Source organism: Triturus cristatus, chromosome 4_1, assembly GCF_964204655.1.
Source record: "Triturus cristatus chromosome 4_1, aTriCri1.1, whole genome shotgun sequence".
Lineage (NCBI taxonomy): Eukaryota > Metazoa > Chordata > Amphibia > Caudata > Salamandridae > Triturus > Triturus cristatus.
Window position 1 is genome coordinate 523,736,412 of NC_140585.1, and position 27,004 is coordinate 523,763,415.

Here is a 27,004-nt window from a genome sequence, read left to right on the forward strand (position 1 = left end):
ATGCCTATATTTTCGAAAGCGGCGTCTCGTGTAAAGGATTCCTAGTTACACTTCTTTTCCCAAGCCTATTTTAGGGTTTTCCATTAGCTGGACACAGACTGTACAAAATTAGGTAGAAATGTAATGCGGTAGCTACCCGCTACTATGTCAACTATACAACAAACCAACACACTCCGATATAATTTCACAAGTCATCATTGATGTCATAAATGATATCACAGAAAAGATAGTGAGTGATGAAATATGTGAGGTCATAAGCAGTGCATGGTGTGGGCGCAAATTATACCAAAGGGGATGATGGACGGAGCGTTTGAGCAAATCAAACACTAACCCCAAGTCAACTGATCTGAGTTTAATCCATCATCATTCTTTAGCTCACTCCACCACCCCAGTTCAGACATGGCCATATGCAAATCAGTCTGACCCTGTGCCTCATGAGAACAGTCCAGCCCAAACTGCCAAGCCAAGTCTTCCCTGGACCGGAAACAAGCATCCTGGGACCAGTTTCGGGTTCATAATCCTCATCAGCCAGGCTATCTTGAATCCAGTGGCAAAGTGAGCAAGGGACCCACCTCTGGGCATACCCTGCCAATTTAGGGCGAACAAAGCGATACCAAAGGGGATGATGGACGGAGCGTTTGAGCAAATCAAACACTCACCCCCAGTCAACTGATCTGGGTTTAATCCATCATCATTCTTTAGCTCACTCCACCACCCCAGTTCAGACATGGCCATATGCAAATCAGTCTGACCCTGTGCCTCATGGGAATAGTTCTTTTTGCATTTGTCACCCCGAGTGGGACGGGTATGCTCAGACGTGAGTCCCGTGCCCTCAATGCCACTGGAATCAAGCTACCCAGGCTGAAGAGGGGTGAAACCCCGAAACCGGTCCTAGGATGCTTGTTTCCAGTCCAGGGAGGACCTGGCCTGGCAGTTCGGGCTGAACTGTTCCCATTGGGCACAGGGTCAAGACTGATTTGCATATGGCTGGGTCCAAACTGGAATGGCATGGTGAGCAAAAAAATGATGGATTTAGGCCCAGATCTCTGTACTGGGGTGAATGTATAACATTGTTCTGCATTCTGTCCATCAATGGTTCTTTTTGCAGTGGGCGCAAATTATAGCCAGCTCTGCTAACTTTAACTGGTGAATTTTTTCTTTTTTGTTCAAAACATTAATGTTGTCACTGACATTTTAACCTAACTATAACGCTACATTAACCTTTATTTTGTTCAGTGAATTTCTAGTTTTTCTTTTTTTTTACATAAAGTAATATTTTATTACCATACATAAAGTCATTCACACACTTTGGGCGTGCACAGAAGGGGGTTGGCTACAGGGCCAACCCATGTGCTGACAGCAAACTACCAGCAGACAGCTAACCCCATGCTGCGCACAGCATTTGGCCATATGCAATGGGGTTTGCCACAGCGCCCGGCCTGCCGACAGTCCCTGTGCCAAATGCGTAGGAGACTGCTAACCCCACACTGTGCACAGCCTTTGGCGTGCACAGCATAGGATTGGCTTTGCACCCCAGGGAGCTCATTCCCTGGCTGCATGGACTCAAGCCTTCTTGGGCCATCCCAGAGGACAGAATTTAAGGGGAGGTGGTGTGCAGCCCTCCTCCCTGAGCCTTATAAGGCCTTGGGGCCCCCATCCCCTAGGGGCAAATATAATGATAAAGAGAAGGGGGCTGTGCGCCCCCCCTCCACCCCCCCCCAAGGCTTATTAGGCTCCAGGGATCCAAACCCCCAGGGCCAAACCAATCAAAAAGGTGAAGGGGCATATTATTTTTTGGGTAGTGCTTGTGCTGCCTTACTGAGGGGACACCGGCCCAATTCTTGGGTAAAGCCCCAATATAAAGGGGTGACAGTGCAACAAAGAGAACATGAGGTCCCGACAGGGAAATTGAAACAAAAGTAGTAGCCAAACCTCTTCTCTGAGAGGATATTATTCCCTATATTTGGTTAATTAAATCACAAAATGATTTCTCAAGGCAGTTTAGATCTCTGTGGCTAGAAATTCATTTGTTTGGAAAACTTGTTTGCAAATGCCTAGTCTTGAGCACTGTAGATGGCAATATGCATATATATGAAAGGAAATCTAATGTATACAAAGTTGCTTTATTATTTCTGGATCTTTTGACGTCGACACACCTCCTAGATATATTACATGAGCATATGTCTACAGAGTACAGTACTAGGATCTGCTCATAAAAAAATATTTTTAAAAAGGTAGTGATGCGGCAGTGTCAGACTCATGGGGCCCAATTTACAAAGCTTTTTGTTAGTAGTTTTGTCTTGCGCTTTCCTTTCTCGGTCTAATTCACAAAGTTTAACTTTTTTCAACTAATATGTTTATCTCAATTCAGGGTTATCCCTGAGTTTCCAGAATCAAAACATGCTTACTCATTGGAAAACGTTTATGCATTAGGTACTCCACAAATAAGTCACACTTACAACAACAAAAAAAGTGGATCAAACATAGAAATTCAAAAGTAAATCAAATCTGAGGTAAGAATAAAACACACACAATTTCATCGAAAAAAGTAGGTGAGCTGGCCCTCAAGGCTTAAGGACCATAGGAAAAGAAAATCTACACACTCGAGATTTTCGACAACAGTTTACTTGCATTACCGCATTTTTCACTCAGAAAATTCGAAAGAGGGTGTATCCAAAATCATTGGATGTCGGATATGAAAAGGTACACTTTTGCTCACCTACACTGGTTGCAGTGCTAGAAACTCACATTAGTGAGAATAGAACAGACGTACATTTTACTTTTTCCCCTTTTCCACGTGGAAAGAGAAAAGCCTTCTCCAACACCCCCTGCTAATATAGTGGTGTTACTCGCACTTGTCTACTCTATTTGCACGTCTACTCCAACCTTTTTTCTGGACTCTGAAAATAGGTTTATAAACAATTAGAGAAATGTCACTAATATCCATAGAGTTAGAACGTTGTGGATTTCTTCAGCATCACTAATGGATACTTGCTCGAAACCCCCATTTGCTCTTTTCTTTACTAAATCACGTGCAGAAATGTCGACGAATGCGACATATTCTATGCAGTAGCAAGAGGTGATAAGTGGAATTTATGGCGCAAATCCATAGCAGATACTGACTGACAATCAGAATTTGGTTTTTGACCCATCTATGCCACTTTTTTTTGTCCTTGTAGGTATGCCCAATCCTCATTGCAAAAAAGCTAGACTTTCTTTCACGGAAAAAGCATATATTTTATATATATAACGAGTTTCAAATATCTGTGACATGTCGCTTTGGGGCCACTTCAAATCACTAGTTGATAATCGAAATAGTCCAGTTCAGCAAAAAGGCTACATTCCTAAAAGAGCAGCAGAACAGGATGGTGAAATTTAGCAGTTAAAGCCAGAACATCAGACTCTGTAATTGTTGTACCTGGGAAAATTAGATGAGAACGGGACATATTAATGGACATAAGGGCTGTATTGAGGGGTGGTGGTCATATGAAAGCAGCAACGCATCAAAGGAGTCACTGAAAAGCTACATTTTTTATGTCTTTCCTAAAATTATTAAAAATAATAAAAATTACATCACTGAATGGAACACATACTACACTTGTCAACAACCTTACTCATCTGGTTAAATAGAACAAAGACATTTCAAATAAGTAGGCCACATTGACCTTACTACTAAAAAGATTCAACTTTTTTCACTGAATCCAACCGCAGGGGAAAACGGGCTCACAGAGCTTTGTTGCACATCACTTGGGCATTGCAGGCTTTTGCCAGGACACGGGGTTGAAAATGTTAGGCAGGTGTCGTATGCACATTTTGCGCTTAGTTACTGGTACTTTTTTTTATCGCCATGCACTCTGGCTGTGATAAATATTCATTCACCAACCCTTAATGTAACGCTTTGTATGCTACTACCTGCCACCGCCTGGTAACCCTTGCAAAGCAGAAAGAAGGTGCAGCCGGAGCTCGCGCCGCGGCGTCCACACACCTCGGTCCATTTTAATCACATCATTAGGAAAGAAAGAACGTGAGACGGGCCATGCGCCGCGCCGCGGAGACGGCACGTTTTTGGTACCTTGCGAGGCAAGGAGCGAAAGGCTAAACGCATCCAATTCCACAGAAGTGTGATTAGAACATTATTTATAATCCATCTCCCGCGGTGTGTTATTGCTGGCATTAATTGGATTTTTTCTCAGTGAAACACGTGAGTTTCATTAAACACGTGGCCGGTTCACTGCGGCCTCCACCCAGCCGCAATGTCATTCCAAGTCAACACGCACGCAAACAGAACAGACCATACACTCGGAGAAAAACGAGAATAAATCCCTCCCCCCCAAAACTGAACGCGATAACGAAATCAAGCAAATGGGAAGACTATAGCAAATAAACAAAGTCTAAGGTCACCAGACCGGTGGCGCCAAAAAAGAGATTCCTTTCTGTCCCACACCTTAAAGCGAACCATTAGGTGTCATCTCGTGGGATCCGGGCTGTGGGAGCGAAGTAATTTCAATACACACCCTGGTTGGCCTGAAACCCACGTGTGCTTTTATCAAACGGCAGAAAAACACTGCTGCATGGAGCAAACAAGTTTTAAGTCACTAAAAAGATGCAAGGCTCAATTCTACTTAGAATAAGAATATATTTTTGATTTATAATTAAAATGCATCCTGTCTTTAAAGTTTAAAACAGAACTATCACAGTTGGATTCGTGTGGGATGTTCATTTCAATCTCATTGGTTAAATGTTGCCAAGTACGCCATACAAACACTGGTAAATTACGCCTGCCCCTCGTCTCCAGTCATTGCTGGTTCAATGCACTATAAACTGTGCATTTAAAAATGTGTGTCCGCATAAATGAATGTAGACCGACCAACCAAGTCTGAGATCAGTATAGATACAATAAAAAGCTGAAATGTAGATGAATCCCGCTGTAGATTCACTTGTGAAAGCTTCATCCACAATTCATATGGTTGCCTCCACTGGTCACCTTGGGATCTCATCATTTCGGAAGAATCTTGCCAACAACATCCTCCGTTCTCCTAGTTCTTTACCATCGTCGCATCTACTGAGCTTCTTAGCCCCATCCTTTGTAACTCCAGTTGCCTGCACTCACCATTTCAACCCATCAATTTACAGCTCCTGGGCGGCCATGCTTAAAGATCTCTTCCTCTACCACTAAAGAGACCGCTTGGGTCCGAGATAGGTTTCCACCAGATATCCAAAACGGGACGGTAAGAATCAGTTTCAGGTGCTACGGGTGAAGCCAGGTGGAAATGGAAGATATATTTATAACCTGTGTGCAGGAACTAGGTTGTACTGGAAATGTCACAATGTTTGTTTATAAAGTTAGTCCCTTTACCGTTTTACCCAATTCTTTTTTTCTTTTTTTAGGGATGTAGCTAGTTTCTCATTATAATTCACACTCCAGAGGTATCCTCATCATCTTCAAGTGCAGCTTCAGACCAGCTGTTGCAGTGCCATATTAGGTTTCACCTTGAGATTGGGCAAATGCGGTGTATGCAGATCTACCAAAGCTCTACGGCAGTATCCTGCAAACCACTGGGAACAGCGAAACAGGCAGATTTGACTGTTATGAAGACATCCCAAGAACTTCGTGGAAGGCCCTATCCTGCATATTTTCATGTTGAAAAGTAACGACAAGAAGCTGAAACCTTTTAAATTAAAAGTTTTAGGTTAGATTTCACAGTGCCCATCCTTCTCTTTTTCCATCTTGAAATGTTTGGAGAAACAGTGATTATATTGCTGCCAAAACACCCTCTGAACATTAGTGTTTGTTCTGTCCAGTATCAATAAATGAAAATGTTAATTTTGCACCTTCATTATGAGACTGCAACATACCCTGCGACCCTGGGGCATGAGGGCGGGAGATACGACCCATGTTGTACCCATGTACGAAGACGGCACCCTGGTGTTCGAGGTCAGACCAGAGGAATCACTACCAATTCTGTTCTGAGAATTGCAGCTTTTGAAAAATGTCATGCCTGCGAGTTAACAAGCAAAAGAAAGTACTTTATCGGTGTGCAACCCTGACTCGAACCCTGGTGCTCAAATGTAATGAACGCCTCTGCTGAGTAGGGGTACCTCTACCAAGCAGAGGCGTTCATTACATTTGAGGAGGCTAGGAAGAGTTTTGAGTTTACAGTAGGGCTATTTTTGTTAATTTGTGAAGCTTCAGCGCAATACCAGGGATATCAAGTTTTTCTCGAATGTACCACTAGTGTCCCAGACGTTGGAGATATTATTGGAGGGCGGACAAGAACAACAAGCGATTGCCAGGTTGTACCAGGCGCTGACCATAGATCGACTGACACCACTGCTTAAATCGTGGCAGACGTGGGATACCGATTTCCAAAATCCCCTGATAAGAAATAAGCTTTGGCTTGTGCTCAAGTTCAAGAAATCAAAAGTAACGCCAGGTTTAAACTCACACACTTTCATTTTTTACCCCGAACGTAGGCTACACAAGATCAATCGTAATCAGTCATCAGTGTGCGCTAGATGTAACGAGCCAGATGCCACATTCATCCACATAACATGGACGTACATGATGTTGAAGAGATACTGGGAAAAAGTGACTGCGATAGGTATCCAACTGCCGATCCAGCACTGTTTGCTGGGCACGATCCCCATATCCAAAAACAGGGTGATGCACTATAGATTTGCAAAACTAGTGTTCTGTTGGCAAAACAGTGGGGGGCAATCAACTGGGTGGCCACTGCTGGGTCCACATCAGTTAAGTGGAAAAAGGACATGTTGGAGTGGGCACTGGCGGAAGAGATCTGCCTCAAGTTGGTACGTATTGATGAACGGGTCGTGGAAGACCTTGGGCACTGGGCAGACATGTTTCATCGCCTAGCTGGTGAAGTGGACTTGTCAGAGGACGACCGGTTCTCAGGGATGGGAGAATAGTTTAGGAGGGAGCACTTGAAGGGGTGTGTCGGAATACAATATACATCTGGTATGGATAAGGGGAACACGTTAGAGGTGGCGGAAGGGTGTCTTCAGTATCAGCCTTGAGTGGGTTAACTTTCCCCTGGGTGGGGGGGTTCTATGGTGTGCTTGGGAGAGTTTTGTTTGTTTATAACTTGTGTTGTAATGTGTTAATTTGAGATCAGTAAAGTACAAGTACAGTGTTGGGAGCACTGTTGTGCAGGTGTGCTACACTACCTATTTACCACCACCTTAAATATATCGGTGTATCAGATAGGAATGCTAACATATTTGAAATTGCAATATAAAGGTTTTTTTTTTTTAAAAAGGGATGCACCTTCATATAAAGTGTACAATGTTGTACTACGTTAACATATGTTGCCTATGGACACGTGAAAGTCTGAAGTTTTTAAGGAATGGCCAAACCTAAGGACACATGTAGTCACCTATGAGGATACAATATTATTAAACCTAGTGTGATTAAAATCAGTAGCTGTTATTTTAAATTTTCATTTAGCTGCAAATTTAGTAAAGCAGTGGGTCAAAGTACTGAATCAAGTAGTTTGGCTACTGCTAGATCAAATTGGGCTTCACTTTGAAAACATTACAGAAATCATTATTTTCTAGAGATTGAAAAAAAGGATGCAGCCAAGGGCTACCTCTAATCACAGAGGGATAATCCTATGCCAATAGCATCCATAAGAAAGGATTTTCCTTCTTCCAGTCATCCAGGACAGTTCAGTTTACCTATGTTCGGCAATTAGGCTTGGTCTAGGTAATCAAATACATCTTGGTCAAATGGCAACTTTAAAAGGCATGGATAAAAGAATCACAACTTTGATGGGATGTCCTGTCAATAATGTATATTCAAATCCATAGATCAACAGCTGCTTTTATACATCAAAATGTTACTGGGAATTCTAGCCACTATGTTACCATTTCTTCACAAGTGTTAAATCACCAGTCTTTACCTCGCAGGTAAGTTTTTTCTGTATTACTTTGCAGATCTTTACATCACAGGTAAGTAACTTTTTTTGTTTTAAGTAATAATATATATGTAAATAAATATATCTATATATATATATATATATTCACTTAAAAAACCATAGGTTTCACACACGTTCTAGTTAGGAATTAGCAATTAAAAAACCTTGCAAATTCACTGAAAAAACCATAGGCTTCACACATGTTATAGTTAGCTAGACATTTCACTCGTAAAAAACCATTGAAATTCCCCCGTTATAGTTAGTTCAGCTAAATATAACTCGCGCGACCGCAATCCACTGCTGATGACATCATCCAGTGAATATGTGTCTTTCTGAAAAATAAATATTTTTTATATATGTATATCTAAAGGTTAATGGAAGAATAAATGGGTAAATAAGTGTCTAAATGGATGGTTTTTTTTGTAAAATGTATTGTATAACTGACTTATTAACAGTATCTTAGTGAATACAGTGATGTAATATGTGACGTCATCAGCAGTGGATTGCGGTCGCGCGAGTTATATTTAGCTGAACTAACTATAACGGGGGAATTTCAATGGCTTTTTACGAGTGAAATGTCCAGCTAACTATAACATGGTTTTTTCAGTGAATTTGCAAGGTTTTTTAAAATGCTAATTCCTAACTATAACGTGTGTGAAACCTATGTTTTTTTTGGTGAATTTGTAAGGTTTTTTAAATGCTAATTTATGTATGTATTATTATATTTTTTATATATTTATTTTACAATAAACTACCTATGTATATAGTTATAGATTGACTGTATCCTGTAATATGGAATGACTCAGCTCTAGTTTAACAGCATAGTTAATATCTTCTATAAACTTATAAACAGTTAAAACATTTTTTTTTTACCAAGGGTTTTTCACGGTGCGCGCACCGTGCGCGCATCCCGCGATTTTTTGAAAAAAAATGATTTTTTTTTTCCACCCTTCGGGGTCCTTCAGGGACCCCCTGACAAAGGCTAGGGGGTCAGGAACTCTCTACCCTGCCCCCTTTTCACGTTCTCGACCTTTCTTTTTCACTGTCACACACAAAATGGCGTCCGACACTTCCTGATTTCGACCGATTGGAATGTTGACTGACATCTAACCACCAATCAGAATTACGCTCGCGGACATTTGGTGCGCGCACCGTGCGCGCACGGTGCGTGCATATAGATATTTATGTACTTGTAACTGCAATTTTCTCAGGAACTACTGAACAGATTGACACCATATATGCAAAAGGCACATGCCTGACCTCAGGACTACCTCTTTGCCAAATTTCAAGTAATTCTGTTCAGCCGTTCGGGCTGTACCTTCGACTAAAGGTCCTATGGGAAAATGCATGGGGAAAACGCGTTTTGGGACCCCCCTTTTTTTCTCAGCCCCCGCTTGACGAATCACCCCGAGACTTTCAGGGTAGGAGCTGAGCGGAGCACCCCATTAGTTTTGAATATTTCACAAAGATAAGTCAACCGGCGCCAAAGTTATTCAAAATAGAATTTTCAGATTTCCTATGGGAACTCGGTCCTATGTACTGGCGACCGCCAGTAGATAATGTATAGAGTTATCTCTCTCTCTCTCTCTATATATATATATATATATATGTGTGTGTGTGTGTGTGTGTGGATATAGATTTATTTTGATACATACGGGAAACAACCTTTACAATGCATCGTTTACAACGCAAGTCATTACAACGATGCATTGCTACATCGCATGTCATTACAACGCAAGTCGTTACAATAACTTGCAGTTGGGGGCAGAAGGTGTTGTATTGAAAATCCCTACTGTTGCTCACACTGGAGTTGGAAAAGTAAATTATACTATTCTAAACTCCAGCGCCCCCCCACCGCAAGTCGTTGTAACGACTTGCGTTGTAATGGCATGCGATGTAACAATGCGTCATTGTAACAACTTGCGTTGTAAACGCATGCATTGTAAAGAGTGCTATTCTATACGTACATATGTTATTTAAAACAATAAAGCCCAAAAAAGTAGAGTTGAAGTATTTTTTACTTTAAAACAATATAGATCAAATATGTAAATTTATTGTAATTAAAATAGCAATACATTGCATCTTAAAATATGAATTTATTGAAATATTTCACAATTTTAATTTAATATATATATTTTTAAGTTTTAAGCTATAGGCGATGTATAGGGATAGCACTGATTTTTAAGGTGCAGGGATGGGATACTCTTGAGGGTAGTATGGTGTTTTAGGGTTCAGGAATGGGTAGTGTATAGAGGATGCATGAACGTTTAGGGTTCAGGGATGGAAAGTGTATAGGGGTTCTAAGGAGTATTTAGGGTTTGGCGGTGAATGGGGTAGCAAAGCATTTTTATAGTTAAGGGATGTGTAGTCTATAGATGTAGTTAGGGGTTTTTAGGATTCAGGCATGGGTAGTGTGTAGGGGTACTAAGAGGATTTTCAGGTTCAGGGATGGGAAACGTTTAGGGATAGTAGGGGTTCTAGAGGTCAGGGATAAACAGTTTAAAATTATATTCCATTACGTAAAATAGTATTAAGTTTAATTAAATTAAAAGTAAAAATCTAATTGCTTAATTATGTTATCAGTTTAATATTACTGTTAAATTACACTTACACTTAGTTTAATTATTAAAACTAAATTCTAGATTGTAAATTAATAAATGTAAATAAGTTCAATAACACATTAACACATATTAAGTATCATTACAAATAAATTATAAATGATTGCATTTACTTGTATATATGTATAAACATTTAAATATGTTAAAAAGTGAAACTTACACTCTTACCTGCAAAGTCACAATGTAAAGGACTATAGTGTACACCTGATGTACTGACTAAAATGTAATTACTCCCAATGTAAGTGTATATGAATAATGACTAACATTCTTCTAGTCTACTAATTAGTTTTATTTGCTGTTGTAGATCAGGCTGATTTGAACAAGTCAAATGGGGCACTAACAAGGAGTTACCATCTTGACTGAACATTAATTTAACTATCAGCAACACCTTTAAAATTAAATATCAGAAGCCTCTGCTATGTTCACAACTTTCATGAGCAATTCTATAAATGATCTATCTGCATCTATGGAGATGACTAAACTCTATGTCTGTCAGCTGTCTCAGGTCGCAAATTTGTAAAATTAGCAACAAGAAGCCGAAGGCAACACGCTCCTTTTATATTTTTTTGTTAATTAGATTTCAATTAGTTTCAGTGTGACATCAAGACAAAGCAGGTAAGCAAGAGGTTACAGCAGTGCAACTAAATCATGCAATAGAGCAAAATAGAGTATCCAGTGGCTCTATGAGGTTGTTAATCTCCATGACGGCAACGAGCGTTTAGTCGGTCCAACTGGTTACAAGGATCGGACTATTCTTCGCTAAAGCCAATTTCCTCTCAAAGAATGGCAGCATTATTTGCGTATAGCTTGGATGTGTTATTGTTTTAATGTTATATCGTTTTTCGCATCTAGATATTCTTAAAGTATTCATTTCAACAAGAAATCCATACTATTAATTCTGTGCAAAAATACAAAGACACTAGAAGGGATGGTACTGCCGTCTAATTTAAAAAAAATAGCCTTATACATGTTCATTTATTATAAATGACAACTATTTAAAGTTGTGATATTACAATGTAATTTTGAAGCTTGGTTGTCTATTATGTCACCAATAGTTTAAAAAACCATGTGCCATTTTGGATTTAAAAACAAACTTTCCAATTTAATTTCTTTGTCAATCTTTGCACCTCTCCACAATTCTGTGTTTTTCATTAAAATCCTACAATTAAAAAGGATGCTTTAGTAGACTACTATCATTGTAATCCAAGCTTTGCTATCTATTACCAATATCGCTCTCTGGAGTCACAAGCTACAATGTCAAATTTAGGTACGTTTAATGCACATCGGCTGAAAATATTATTCAAAGTCAACATAACAGATTCCAATACAAATGCTTTCCAATATTATTTCAATAATGATGTTCGCTTTCAATGAACAGGAGAAAGAATGCGTACAATTAGCCTAAAGGCCATTTTGTTTAAATTTTCATATTTTTGAAATCTGGAACTAAGTGGCATATGGGATTAAAACTTAGAAATCACAAACTTGCCATTTCGCACTTGGCAATAAATACTTGTCAGGCAGACAGACCTCTTAGCATAACTAAAAAGAGCTAGATGCAAGTTGACAATACATTGATGAAAGTCTATTCTTAATTTTTGAAATATGAGCTACAGCCAATCACTATTTATATTGGTGCGTAGTATCATCAACAAAAGAGCCATCTCCTGGTTCTCCACCTTTTTTGAGATCTTAGTGAGCACCATGAAGTTAGAAAGGGTTGGAAAACACAAGAAAGGCAAATCTAAAAATTGCATCCAAATGAAAACACGGTTTGGCCTTAAAATTTCTACTTACAAAATCAGTAGATATGTAAAGAGTTTTTTTCACATTATTTAACTATTATAAAAAGTCAATCTTTACATTATTTTCAGAGGTAATATGGCATAAAATTAGAAACAGAGTATACAATATCTAGAGTCAGCATACACATTTTGCCTATTAATGTACAATAGGTTGATTGAAAAACTGCATTCACCTAAAATTGAAGAGTGCCAGAGAAGCCTAAATAGAAGAAACCATTTTCTGCTAGGAAACAAAAGTTTGGTACCTCCTCTGGAAAGCTGTCTTTTTTATCCAGCATTTCTCGTAGTGTTTGCAGAATTTTAATACATAGCTTTTCCTCTTTTTCCATTAACTTTTTTGTATGATTAATCAACCTAAAGCAAAAAGTACAGAAAAATAGAAACCATTTAAGATTAAGATTTTATAAACAACACATCTTGCAAGCATACTTAACTGGATTGTACTTTTGTTATTTACCATTTGCTGGTTCACCCCACATATTCATGACTTTCCTTAAGTCATGCGATTACTACAACAGCAACTGCAGAACATTCAAAGCTCATGGGGAATACCAGACAGAAGTTGAATACACATCATGATTGCAGGTCCACAGCTGGAGTGAATCCAGATTCACAACAATATTACCTATAAAACATTATGTTTTGTTACGGAGATTTGTATAGCACTGTCTTCCCATGAGTATGCCTTATAGTGCTGTCAGACGTCAATACCTTCACACCCTAGTCTCACATTTTCCATCACAAACTTGAGTAGGTTTCTGATTGTATCATTAGTAGTGAAGTGATGACAATATAGGTCATTGGTGTATTTGTGGTTCAAATTTTAATGTTCTTCGGTCTGCATAGCATGACCTCTTCATCAATTCAGGTATGCGTCATCCGGGAGGACTGGCATATATATTGCATGACTTGAAAAATGTCAACTCTTATTTCACAAGTATGCAGCGCATCTCTAATACTGCAGCTCATGCAGTCAATCGCCTGGTTGTATCAAATCATGATACTCTTTAGCTGTACATCTCTTTAGGGTACGAGAAACTGATGAATTCTTCTGGTAGAAAAACTGCAGCAAGCTGGACCAATATAAGAAAATAAATATTATCAAAATATCTAAAGTATGTGTGCAATATGTAAATGTTGTCAACTAATTTATAAACATAACACTTGAGGTCTTGTTTGAATTATTTTAACATTGTTTCTCTTCCCCTCACCATGCTACATACAATGTCATTACACATAACATGAGTGATATTGCTTACAGTATCCTGCAAGACATTCATTTGTGGTTGTCAGCAAAGGCATTTAAACATTTATATGTCATTCATCCTTTAGAGAACCATTCTTAACTAAATAAAATATGCAGGATTTTAACAGTGTTTTCTATATTTCTATAACTGTGTTGACAGTGTTTTCCAAATTTAAGAGCAGTAAAAGACTGATTGATACAAAAAGTGAATGCAGCAAACCAGGAGGTATTGACTTCTGGGTGGTGGTCACCATGGGCTGAGAGCTCATTGTTTTTATTTTAGGAGACAATGAAAATTTGAACTTGATATAGGAAGAGTTTACTTTTTTGTTTGTATTTTTGATTTGGCAAAGCATTTTTCAGCATGCAATATGAACTCTTGCTGGTGAAATCCAGTTAACCTGCTCTTCCTCCTACTCACCTTAAAAGTGTTTTATGCGCAGGAAGAGCTTGTGGTGTCTAACTGCAGCTTGCTCTTCAGCTCATTCCGTGCATTCATGCTCCTACTACTGCATCTAAAAGTGTGGGCACCATGGGAGAATGCAAAGTGGCAAGTGAAAGCCGCTATATTCTGGAAGACCCCACAGGTGACTGGCATTCCACAGTTCATGTAGCCAGTGAAGCTGGCACTACAGGTTGGAGCAGCACAGTACTGCAGTAATTAAGATAAAGCAGGTGAGACTAGGAAATCCTTCAGACCCTTGCAAGTGCGACTAAAAAGTCAGTGAGTGGAGGCAACAACTAAAGTTGGCCTTCAAGTGTACAATACATTCTGACATGTTATAGTCCTAGAAACAATGCAAATGAAAACTAGTGAATAAACTAATGGCTTGTCATCCTCCAAGTTTAGCATTAAACTTGTTTTACTGCCATTGATAACAGTTGATATCGTGTCTGAAAAGTGTTTTCGCTACACTGGGAGCAAACTAACAAACGTGAAACAAAACAACCTCTTCAGGCTACTGAATACTATATTCACTGACATCTGATGCACTTATACCGTAGAGGTTGGTCAGGTGTAGGAAGGGGATGTTTTTCCACACTATTTTTTTAATCCTCTTATGCTATTAGTTATTGTTTAACTAAGACAAAAATTTATTTTGTTTGGTTTTCAATTGTGATTCTAACTGTTTTTCGATATTTAGTAAAATAAGACTTATCCAAAAACGTTCTTACAGTCAGCACTGCTGTGATTTTCCATACCTTTAAACAGAGCAATAAATTCACATTTGTTTGTGCAATCCTATGAAGTTGACAAACAACTTGAAAAAAACCTCTAAACGTTAGTTATGTTGCATAGCAAAACTAGATATTGATATTATCTGTAATACCTTCAATATTAATTTCAGAAAATGAGTATGCTGTATTGGTTTAATGGGTGCTGAAGCATCACAAATATGCCCAAGATATCATCAGATCTGATCTAGTGCAGACGCACAAGATTAAAAATGTCTTTGATAGCTGAAAATTGAGGGGCATATCTTCTTAACTGAATTGGTGTAAATCCTATTTAGCTATAGCTGGAGGCTTATTGACTCCCTAAAACCTACTTCAAAATCCTGCATTAAAATAAGGAACGTTTTTTTGCTGAGACAAGGTTGACTGAACCAATATGAACAGCGTTGGAACTTGTATCTCCATGGAGGGAGGACCACAGCTTTAAGATAAAAATGTATTAGTTTCTTTTTAGATCTGTATACTCTAGATTTAGGTTCCATTTGTCACTCCTCCTTAAATGCCTTTGTTCTCTAATATATCATGTTAGGCCACCTTAGCTTAAGTGTCACAGCTAGATGCATTACAACAAATGGTATTAAGGCATAATGTTGTAAGCATAGGCGTGGTTCAATTTTCCAGGCAGTCTGTAAATCAACATTTATCAGATGGCTGAAGTGCTGCATTGTAAACAGTGCAAAGACCAATTTTCAATGGGAACTTAGCAGATTTGTGTCCTTCTAACCCATGCTATACACTTGATCCATAATTTGATAGTGGATTCCCCTCGATGTTGTTTTAGCTTCCATATTCCATATGCAAGTTGTGGTCAGGCACAGAAACCTCTGCCTTTTTGGGAAAATTCATCACTTCAACACTGACCTTAATGATGTTTCTTGCTGTCCTTGTCTCCATGGCGGCACATGCAGATGCTCCCTATTAAGTTATTTCTAAGCATCAAATAAAGCAATCACATGAAGTTCATAAAGGTAAGTGTACTCAATAGTGCATCAGCCCAGAAAAAAAGTATGCACAACCTGTTCCCATCCTATCTCAATCTCTGTTGGACTGAAATATAACATCTTACATTGAAGAAGGTGCTAAAAGTGGCTTCTACTAGTCTACCTTTGAATATGTTTTCAGTTTAATTGCCAAGAGAATACTCAAAATGGCAAATATGTTACCTTTTTCAATCAAACATTCATTAAATTAACTGATATTTGCATACCAAGAATCTCTGAGCTCTGACAGCGTTTTTAAAATGAGGTTTCATGATGCAGTGAACTACTTAAACAAGCAATTCAGGGCAGAAACAAAGAAAGATGTTTCATTATTTCAGTCTCCAAAATTTCACAGACGTTAACGAAAGGTTTTTATATAGTGCTTGATGGGCTTTTGTTTTCTCTTTTGAAAACATACTATGTTTCATTGTATTTAATGTAGCCAGGTGTGAACGATTCTCCAGTGAAGACACCAACATCATCCACTGCTAACATCTGGAGTACGAACTGATGCAACCCTTATGATTGCTCTGGCATTTGTTTGTTATTTGGCTAATTTTTGTTGGCAAGGTTAAAGCAGAAAAATCATACGAGAAGGTGTTTTGTGTAACTACACAACATAATAAAATACAATTAATAAAGTAAACATAAATGTCCACATCATTTTAAATTGGAAAGGTTCACAGTTAGATTTGAAACTCTTCATATATTTTTGTGTCAGTAAGTACATTTTAATGCTGCTGAAAGGGGGGGGTGGGGGAGTCCAAGGAGGTTCTGAAGTACCAGTGAAGTAAGAAAGGGCTTTTAAAAGAGAAACTAATATACTATTGTCACATAACCCCAAACCCATCTTACATTTTTTCCCACAGAACGTACATCCATATTTACCTATGCAGTGATGCAGGACCTGTGCCTCTTGGCAAGGAAAGTCTTTGTGTGCTTTGACTTCTACAATTCCATATGGCAAGTGACAACTTTAAGGGTAAGGAGTCCCTCTCCACCTTTAAACTCCCTTCAATACCAATCTGTCCAGGCAGTTCACTGTCAACCGTTTTCCCAGAGGGATCTCAGCAAGTGCTGCTGGGATGCAGCGAATCTGTGTCTGACAAAGAATTGATCTTTAAAAAAGGAGAACCAAACAAGGTCTGCTGTATGCACCAACAAATGTCCAGCTTCTGGTCAGAAGAAATCTCTCTCTACACATGTTGACTGAGTTCTTTTTGAGACATGTCTCAACCAGTTGCTTGAGAAGAGGCTGAGCGCGCACCATAGACGAATGGAGCCATTTTAGGTTGAGCATGGCAGCGCGCATGCGCTGTCAGCAAGACATGCTGTAATCACTAAAAGTGCTTTGATCCCACCAGCTACTTACCATAGGCTGACTCCAGGATCATTCTTCTTTGCTGCCTTCTGATTGGTTCCCGCACCCGATACATCACTTCTGTTTGTAGCTCAGCAGCACCGCTCAACTACAGATTAATTCCCCTCAATTAGTGGCCCTCCACTTTGATGCAGGAAATATTTCTTGTACCTACTCCTATTCCCCAAGCTGTCTTTGCCAAACCCGACCCTATTTTTATTAATTGCTTTCAGCCCACCGCTGTTTTAATTAATTGCTTTCCGCCGTTGCATTATCAGCCCTGCCTCACCCTCTGAGCAGAAACTCAGCAGTAACAGTCCTCCAGTGGTCCGACCATGCTCCATGCAGGCCTCCTGGAACTAGCATCTGCCTCACTTGGTCCACAAATAGGTCTGCAGCTAGTCTGCTGCAGCGGACATCCCAGTGCCTCACATTCAGTACAAAGTATTACCATTTGTAATTTTTTAACAACAAAACAATTGACAAACTGCAAAGTTTTATTGTCTATAGTTTACTTTAGCATTTAGTTTGCCAAGTCTTCGTTTCATACGCGGCAGGCATATGGGTACTCTTACTTTGGGCTGGTTCAGGCTTACTGAATGCTTTGTCATATCTCCTTCTAATCCATAATTGATATTCCGCATGCTATGCGACACACGGAATGACAGCACTTAAACATTTTATATTGTGCCACCCGCTTCCCACCCACCATGTCTGATTTGGAGCACAAACCACCAAGAACGCACACAAGACAGTAGAAGCCAAAGCTCTAAAGCAGCCAGTTAATGTCATGGAGATCGATCCACAGGAGTCGATCATGGTGTTTCTTTTGTCTTATTATTGCTTCCCCCATCTTCTCTCCTCGCCACTCCCCCTCCCACCAAGCGTTGCTTGTTTGTTTAGCTTAAAAAAAACTAAAAAAAACAAAGACGTGGTGAACACTGGAGAATTTTTTTATTGTAGTTTACTGGCCTATTTTATGTATCCAGTCGATGGATGCCATTCAGAGAGGCAAACATTTTTCCTGCACAGCGATAATGTTGACGATTTTATATTTCCAGCTTCTCTTCTCCCTTTCTCAGAGTAGTGAACAAACAAGCAGCATCTGTGTAGAGCAGGGCCTTTCCATCTACGGCTTCCTCCAAGCCTTGGCTGTGGTGATGTATGTGCAGGCACGGGACAGCATCCTGCATCTGTGCAGCTCTGGAAACCACCTATTGTTCTGTCCGTGGTACACTGCGTTCCTTTGTGGGTCAGCGCCTGCACCATAATATGTGGTACTCCAGCAACTTTATAATTGCTCCACATAATAGTACCTACTGTATCGCTCTCAGAACGATGAAGTGGACCCTGCTGCACAATACAACTGTAACCTGCAAGGTACATTGAGATCTGTGTAGCAGGTTGCCAAGCAAAGTGTGTCCGTATGCCCAATCTCTTGCAAGGATCATCATTTGGCATCCATCACTCTTTGCATAATCCAACTGGATAATGTAATTTTGGATATGATTATGACAGCAACAAAGTGAAGAACCATTTTTTGATATGGTGCTCTTCTCTGATTTTCCCCACTTGTAAAGGAAAACATTTAATGGTTGTTCCACTTGCACACATTGGTCATTCTGGGCAAACTTCTTGTGCTTTAATTTCCGTATCTACTGTAATTATACTGTAATTGCATTTTAACAATAGTAGGACCTGTTGCAAAATCGATACTCATAAGAGGATGAACTAAAATGTACTTAAAACATGCATCCACTCTTCTGCAAAGAAAAAAAAAGAAGTAAAAAACATTGCGATTTACATCGCCAATAGCTCTAACTTTCACAAATGCGGAACCGATTGCATTGCAAATCCTTGTTTCATAGTTGCTTTCAGCTCATAGGCAACGCCTGCTTGTGTAGTGCTCCATATTTCAATCAGCTCTTGCCCTTAGGCTAGGTTGGGCCCATATCACACGAGGGGGACATTAGAACTGGCAGCACACTGTGCTCCCTTTGTAGGACTATAAAGAGAGCATTCTAATTTTCTGGCTAACTCCCAATTTTACATTCAAGGTGCTAAAGTATGTTAGTCTATGTCTCATAGTCGGACTATGATGTTGTCTGTGGTCTGCTGTAGTGCCTTTACGCACTGAGACCCGGTCTCTCCATGTGCAGCACCACTTAAGAAATCAATGACATTTCAAAATGAAAATGAAAGAAAGAGGGTTTTTACTTGGGAAGGATGTGGGTCCTTTTCAAGTAATAAGTTTGCTATGTTTCGGCTAATGGAAACAAAGTACCTGTTGTAGCACTTACCTCACTCAAAGTAACAGAGCAGTCCAGGGCTTACTCTGGGGAAGGTGGTGTGGGCTAGTACTCCTGTCTACAGGCATGCAATAAACACCCAATAAATCATTGCATAGTCTGTGCTTTTAGTTATAAAAATGATCATAATAAAGATAATAATACTTTCCTACTCAATACAATGCACTAATATACAAATATATACATGCTGGTGACACCTCCCTACCAGTTAGTACCCCTAGCGAGCCCTGAATCCTATAACCTCAATTCACCCCATGTATACTAGACACAATACAATAGGATGAAGTCCTCAAAATTCAGGTATGCTTACTTTTGTCAGGATGTCATTGCATCAATGAAACCAGTAACTGTTCATAATGAACCAACGCAACACAATTAAATTCACTAGGAATTGTACCATCTTACAGTGGCATTTATTATGGCATGTTATGACTCACTGTTTACCTTCTGACTGTCAATAAAGCATTTTATTGACCTTCATTGATGTATGTAATGATTCACTGCTAACTTTACCACTGCCAAAAAAGCAATTTAGTTGTCAATAACTGTGCATAAGTACTTTTACACATGCTACAAGCAGCTATAAGACCCCCAGGCAGGGTCCCTGCTCTGCAGGGCCTTTGGGGCTGAAAGCACAAGCTCCAGAAAAGCCTTTCCAGGTTATGAAACTAGGGACCTGGGAGACATAAGGTATCATTTCTAAACAGTCACGAAAGGCTTCCTGGGAAGAGACTGACCTCCAAGCAACACCCAAAATTGACTTTCTGTCACTGGTGATGCTCCCTGCCTCTCCTGGGCCATCATTATCAACCATATGCAAATATTTAAAGCCCTTGCATGGGGTTATTGAGCACTCCTCAGCCCCAGCGGATTGATCAGTGGAGGCTTATGGGGTGATCCAAAGCCCCACAGCCATGCTTTCTCCTTTATTTATGGCCCCATGCCATTATTTTGTATCCTTACCTTCCTTTTTTTGTTGTTTAAATGTGAGTACCCCTGCCCATTGTATGGGGCTTTGCATGGTCTCATAAGAGGGCCACATGGATGCCACACAACACCGTCTAGCTCCTTATCCGGCTAACCCTCTCCTGTGCTGGTGCAGAGCCAATATTTCTTTTTCCCATCTGTTCTGTTGGGTTTCACCTCCTCTTACCCTTAGAACCAGACAGGGAGAGCAGGATACTCTCAGTCGTGACTCCCTGTAGCAAATACTTTAGGAATGCGGTGGCGCTCCCTCGTCTGCCTCAATCCTCACGGAGGTGGGGCTCCCCGGTGACATCTTTGTATACAAGCATGGTGGCACTCCATGCTTTCTGGTGTTCCTTCTTCTGCGTGAGTTCCTGGGGCCGAATTCATTGGTAGGGAAGGGGCTCCATTCTAGGCGCCTGCTATCCTCCTTTTTCCTGTATGCCACATACCCCAGGGCCGTTAGACTACCCAGGGGGAATACTAGAGATCCTTGAAAGGAGAAGCTATTTGCGTCCGGGCAGGATTCTATTTCCTGGGGCACCACACTTCTCCCTATGTTTTCTGGGACCCCAGTGAGCCAATTTCGTTACGGAAGGCTTTGCTTTGCTCTTGGTGGAAGGCTGTACCCACCAGGATTTATTTCCTTAGGCCACGAGGCCTCAAAATGTGTCTATTTCTTTGGGGAGATTGCTTTTGCTATAATTCAGCTCCACACACTGGACCTGTCCTCTATCCAGCACCTTGTGTTCTTCTATGTCTGGGGTCACATATGGCAGCACCTTCAGGCAGAGTATCCTCCTTTCTGGTCCAAAAGCCTCCATGGTCACTTGAAGAGCACCTGTGTTAAAGCAGAAAGTAGGGGGCACTCTGCAGACCATGTCCTCAGATGTCCCAGCGTAACCTGTCTCCTCCATGTTCCCCACCATGCCCATCCTTCTACTGTCCCTCCGAAAGTGGAAAGGGGCGAGCACCAGTGGCCCTGAAGAGAGATAAATCCACATTCAGGTTAAGTCTTGGGTGATCCAGCATCCTAGACATAAGTTCGGTCTTCTTCAGGGTCCTGCTAAACCACACTTCCTCTCTTTATTTTCTCCCCTATGCAGAGGTTTTTAAGTGGGAATAGAAAGTTCAAAAAGATAGGGACATTTGTCCAATCCTAGGATGACACACCATCACTTCACCTGTCACAACCCTCCTGCACAGCATTTTGGGACATTTCAAGATAAAGTGGTCTGTTAAAACACCTCTCTGGGAGCCTGCAACCATGCCTCTGCCTGGCACCTTCCCTATATAACCTCAAAGGGAGCCCTCAAGAGGTGTGGCTTTCACCCATTTATCTTCTTGAGATAAGCTTACTCAGGCCTGGTGCAGTATAAAAAGTAATTATCACATGAGGATTCTGTCCCCACCCTTTACTTTCTCAGGAACCGCAAGTGGCAATACTGTGTGGGGAGACCTTTGATCCTCCAGCAGGCCAGCAGTGTAATTAAGTTTGTCCAGCGGAAAGTGTATTTATGTGAAGCTTTTGGCCAAAATGTACAACACAATAAAGCACACACCTTTTTGACTTAACTACTACAGTCTTACACTACGTGTGGCCATTCACAATAAGGACTACACCAGGTCAGCACCAATATGTGAAGGGTCCCTTCTTCGACAGGCTACCTGTGAGCAGATACTGGGCTGAGCTGGATAGTAGTCCACTTGCTCAGCCTGCACACGTGCACTAACCTCAGAGCCTCTTAACCCAGCTGCACAGCAGCAGACCTGCTTTTAAAAGGCAGACAGGGGAAGCCAGAACTCTCTCAATTTTAACAGAGATTACAGTGAGCCACAGTCAGTTAGCGAGACCCAGAGTAAAGTCCAAAAACCAGGTAGTCCAAAAGCAAAAAATCCAGGAGGTTAAATTGGTTGGAACTTATTTTTCAACAGAAAATATAAGTGCTTTTGGTTTACCAGATTCAAATAACATATGCAGCACTGAGGCAGCTTAGTTGCAAGATCATCATCCTAAGTGATGACTAGCTGAAAATGATTTTTACTGTTCAGTATCATGGGTCAATTTTTAATCAGAGAGGTTGTGGTTAATGTATGAGTCTCTACAATCTAAAAGTATACATATGCTATTTGATCCCACAAATCTGGATCCTATTGTAAAATGAGTGCACTCTTCCATCATAGACACAAAAGAGAGGCATGATGTTTTACCTCACTGTTGTTAAATCAGTTAATAGATGTGCTAATGCTTTGTCTTTTATCAACTCTCCCCCTGATGAACAAGTTACTTACCTTCGGTAACAATGTATCTGGTCGAGACATAGTCTAGCCGCAGATTCCTTAACTTAGAATATCCCCAGGCGTCAGACAGGTCCAGAAAATTATGCGCACCAGCACCTCTACGCGCCAGAGGGGGAGGCGCCGTACGGCTCCGCCCTGACATCATCCATGGACGTGACGTCAGCGGAGCCATATATGCCCTGCCCTGGCACGCCGACATCAGTTTTCTTCTTTTCCGCGTCACGACGCGGACCCTGGAAACCAGCAGTTCCTGGCCTTGTTTTGGTCCTTCTCGGCACCGTTGATGTCGTACCGGAACAGTGTGCAATGCCCTACGGGTTCAAAGCCTGTGAGGCCTGTGCGCGTCAGATGTCTGGCACTGATCCGCACCTTATTTGCATGTGGTGCCTTGGTGGGCACCACGATTCCAAACAATGGGGCGACTTTAAACAGATGAAGCCGAAGTCCCTACGGGAATCCCATATGAAGTTGTTGGCCGCATGACTGTCTGGCCCAGCTTCTTCTCGTCGACGCTCTCCCTCTCCAGAGGGAGCTCGTTCCCGAGGCCGCTCCCGCGACCGGTGCCCTAAAAAAGGTAAGCGGAGCCACAAGCGTCCACTGAGATCCACCTCTCATAGGCGTGCCGCTGGTGCCCATTCCTCTCGTAAGGGGTCAGCTACGGGCGCCCGGAGGTCACCTCCTCCATACCCTCCTTTTCCAGGAGTTGGAGCGACGCGCGCCCAAATGGAGGCCTACTCCCGGGCTCTTCAGGCCTACTTTGAGTCCCCCTCTCTCCCTGCCGCGCCTTCGGGCCCCACAGAGGTGGAGGGTACTCTGGCCGGGCCCTCTTCAGCAGATCCTTCCCGACCAGAGTTGTGTGCACCGACTCCGAGGCAGTGGCCCAGACCATCCAGGTCCCTCTAACACACTCCGCCAGTCAGCGCATAGCCCTGGGCGGCTTGAAGGGGTCCCTGGAAGGGACCCCTTCAATCGCCTGGCTCGCATAGGTGCTGCTGCGCAAAATTTTCCAGATCAGTCTGACGCTTGGGGATATTCTAAGTTAAGGAATCTACGGCTAGATGTCTCTATCAGATGTCTAAATTCTATAAAACTAATGAAATGCAAATATGTTCCTTAGGACTATTTGCTAAACAAGCATATAATATTGCACCAGGGGCACTCATGAGCTCAACAGGTAAGCCATAAACAGATTTGATATACTAGTATTTAAAATGCAGGTTACTTCTTCAGAAGAGCCCTATTATAAGTGCTCCCATATGGAAGCTCAAGACCAGTATTCACAACTGAATTTCTACTTCTACTTTATAGTCATAAGGCGAACAACAGTATGTTTTATTTGATGAAGATGGACCAAATATGCATAGCCAAACCCCAAAATAAGAACACAGCTGCCTAAACTGGACGGCATTAACAGCATTCAAGGAAGAATTGGAGTTAAAACGTATCGAATGAATAATGTGGCAGCTGCCCTGCGATTTTAGTATGCTTAATCTTGAACAAACACACATAAATTACTTAGGGTAGAAAAATAGATCTGAAAATATGGCTTACTTGAACATGAAGGCACCACATCTTATCCTAGCATCAGACCCATCTGGGAATAGACACTCTGGACTGTACAGCACATCAACCAGCACAGAGAACTCCGCTTGCAGCATAGGACTAAATTGTTGCTCCAGAGAGGACACTACATCCTAGCAAAAAATATACTTTGATTAATATATTTGAGCATCAATTACTTAACTAATTATACTTTGCAAAAAAATGCTTACTATATTTCTCCCTTTGATATTCATGTTCTACACAGAATCCTCTGCACTTGTAGAATACATTTTTGTGTACATACCCATTTATAAAATATATGCAGATGTACCAACAGCAACATGCTATTCATTGTTACAGTGTGAAGACAATCCAATACGGGTCAGTAGGGGCAGAGACTCTTTTTAAAAAAATAAAAAAAAATGGACAAGAAACATCATGCAACATTCAGTGCATCAACGTTAGGTTTTCTCATGTTAAGAAGTTAGAAAAACAAAGTTATTTCATTGATAGCTAATACAGTATTCATTACACCAACACTGGTATTAAATGCAGAATTGTCAATAAGTGCTACATGCTCATCAAGCAAACTATAGCACTGTGTATGCACATTTACCTGTCATGCTGCCATATATAAAGTGAACTTGGTTTGTGCACCTGAAAATGAACAGTACTGAGATTTGTCAAGCAAGGAATTTGACCACATTCCTTTTGCATATATATCAATGAAATAATTCCTTGTGCTAATATTGCAATATTCCCAGTTTTAGGAGCAATGGCCTAGGCTGCCTTGAAGAACAAGATGGTTGACACGCAATTCTAAATCCTCTTGGAAGTACACGACCAATAAATTCCTTTTACAGGGATGGCACAACACAGATATCCTCACCAGTATAATTATAAGCACTCTGCAGTAGAGAAACATTGTCCCAGAACCTCATTGTTTGTAACAGCATGAGAGACAGCAAGCCCTGGAAATAAAATACCAACATTATAGATGGGAAACTGTGAATATCAGAGGTGTTCTTCACCATGGTGTTCTGAGTGACAAGAACTAGACAACTAGAGTGAAGCAAGAGGTTTGTCACTCAGGAACAGAGGTGAAAAACTTCCTTTATTCAAAGTTATATATACAACTTTATATGGTTTATGGGTACCATGCTCATCCAAAAGGAATAAATCTGTACAACGTTGTGTGATATTCGAATGACTGGTCTGCTTGTAGGGAAAGACTTGATTTGATTTTGAAGGTGGTGGTTGTTCACTTTCCCACATGTGTATTCGCCAAGAAGCACCGTTGGCTCTGGACGGCAGATCTCTGGGGAGCCCCTGGGTGTGCAAGACAGGCTTATCGAAGGCCCCTTTGTGTTGGGGAGGAGATGGCACCCACTTCACAGAAGCAGTAACGCTGGCCAGTCTCTGGAGCGGAGGAAGCTGAGGCACTGCAGCGAGAATCAGTTCAAGGCGCCCGGAAAGAAGCAGCGCTGAGCCGGTCATGTGTATCCCCATCCCTGCCTCCCCTATTAAGGCACACTTTGTCCATTGATTTGGGTAACAATAGGCTTCTGATATTCAGCGCCAAGATACCCTTGGGTGGATGTGTGCTTTACAAATACACATGTTAAGTTATGTTCTGGCTGAAATGCTTCCTGCTGCAGGGTCACGTGAAGAGGACAACCAGGCTCTTCAAGTATCAAGACAACTCTCACTTCATCACCAGCAAGTCATTGGATTAAAATATGCAAAAACGAATGACAAACAACCAGCAATGCAGGCCAGCCTATCCCCAGGAGTGAAACCAGCAGCGGCAGTTAAAGGGAAGTAAGCTGGCACTGACTCAAGCTTCTTGTGTACCCCACTCCTGCACACCCCACCCACTTATACAAGTGGGGTCTCCAGCACACAGTGAGACTTTTGGCTCCGGTGATCTGTGTTACTGCGCGGCACACCCAATGGGGCCCCATTAAATGCGACTTGCGGATTTACGTAGGAGCACTGAACAAGACTATGTGTTGTGCAAGTGTTGTGGTGTGGAGTGGTTTAAAGTGAGTTAAAATAATTAACTAGTGGGCCAATCTAAATTTATTTTTGCTCCTAGCTAATTAATTAAAAAAGTGGGTAATATGCTAGAGATAACTACTATAATGGGTAAGTGTACCTAGCATATGTTGTCGACTAGTTTCAAGCTTCCCAAGCTCTTCATCAGGACTACACTGGGACCAGCCCAGTGTGAATACCACTCCTAGAAGACCTAAATTGGTGCATAAAATAAGTGAAAAAAACGAAAAACGCTGTGCAAATTAAGCATGCGTTATTCAAAATACATACGTAATGTACGTCTCATGGAATTCTGTAGGATGGAAAACAGACATTAGGGGAGAAAAGGCAGATTATGCATTATTGTCTTAGGATAAAAAAAGGTGAAAACACTATGCACCAGTGTCGCAATGCTCATTATTCACAAAATATAATTGTGCCACTGTATAGTTCTCCCGACAGTACATCATTAATGCTGGCGTCTAGCTATATAGTGAATAAAGGTGATCGTGAATGCACGAAGTGCACATTTAATAGCACACACAAAGTCAAAAAATATGCGTCTGACAACATAAATTACACACAAGACAAACAAAATAACGAAAATACATACATTTTAAAAGGCAAAACTGTGCCTCATGGTCGACTGAGGGGGGTTGGACACTCGTAC

General features: G+C 41.0%; 1 protein-coding gene across 4 annotated transcripts in view; it reads right to left on the reverse strand.

Moving 5' to 3' along the window:
- Nucleotides 1-27,004, reverse strand: part of ITPR2 (inositol 1,4,5-trisphosphate receptor type 2) — a 1,506,646-nt gene that overhangs the window by 556,289 nt on the left and 923,353 nt on the right. For all 4 annotated transcript variants that reach the window (XM_085652787.1, XM_085652785.1, XM_085652786.1 and 1 more), the window contains exons 36-37: nucleotides 24,307-24,449; nucleotides 12,603-12,711 (exon numbers count right to left, since the gene is read on the reverse strand). In XM_085652787.1, the coding sequence (XP_085508913.1) occupies nucleotides 12,603-12,711; nucleotides 24,307-24,449 (252 nt within the window). The remainder of the gene's footprint in view (nucleotides 1-12,602; nucleotides 12,712-24,306; nucleotides 24,450-27,004) is intronic.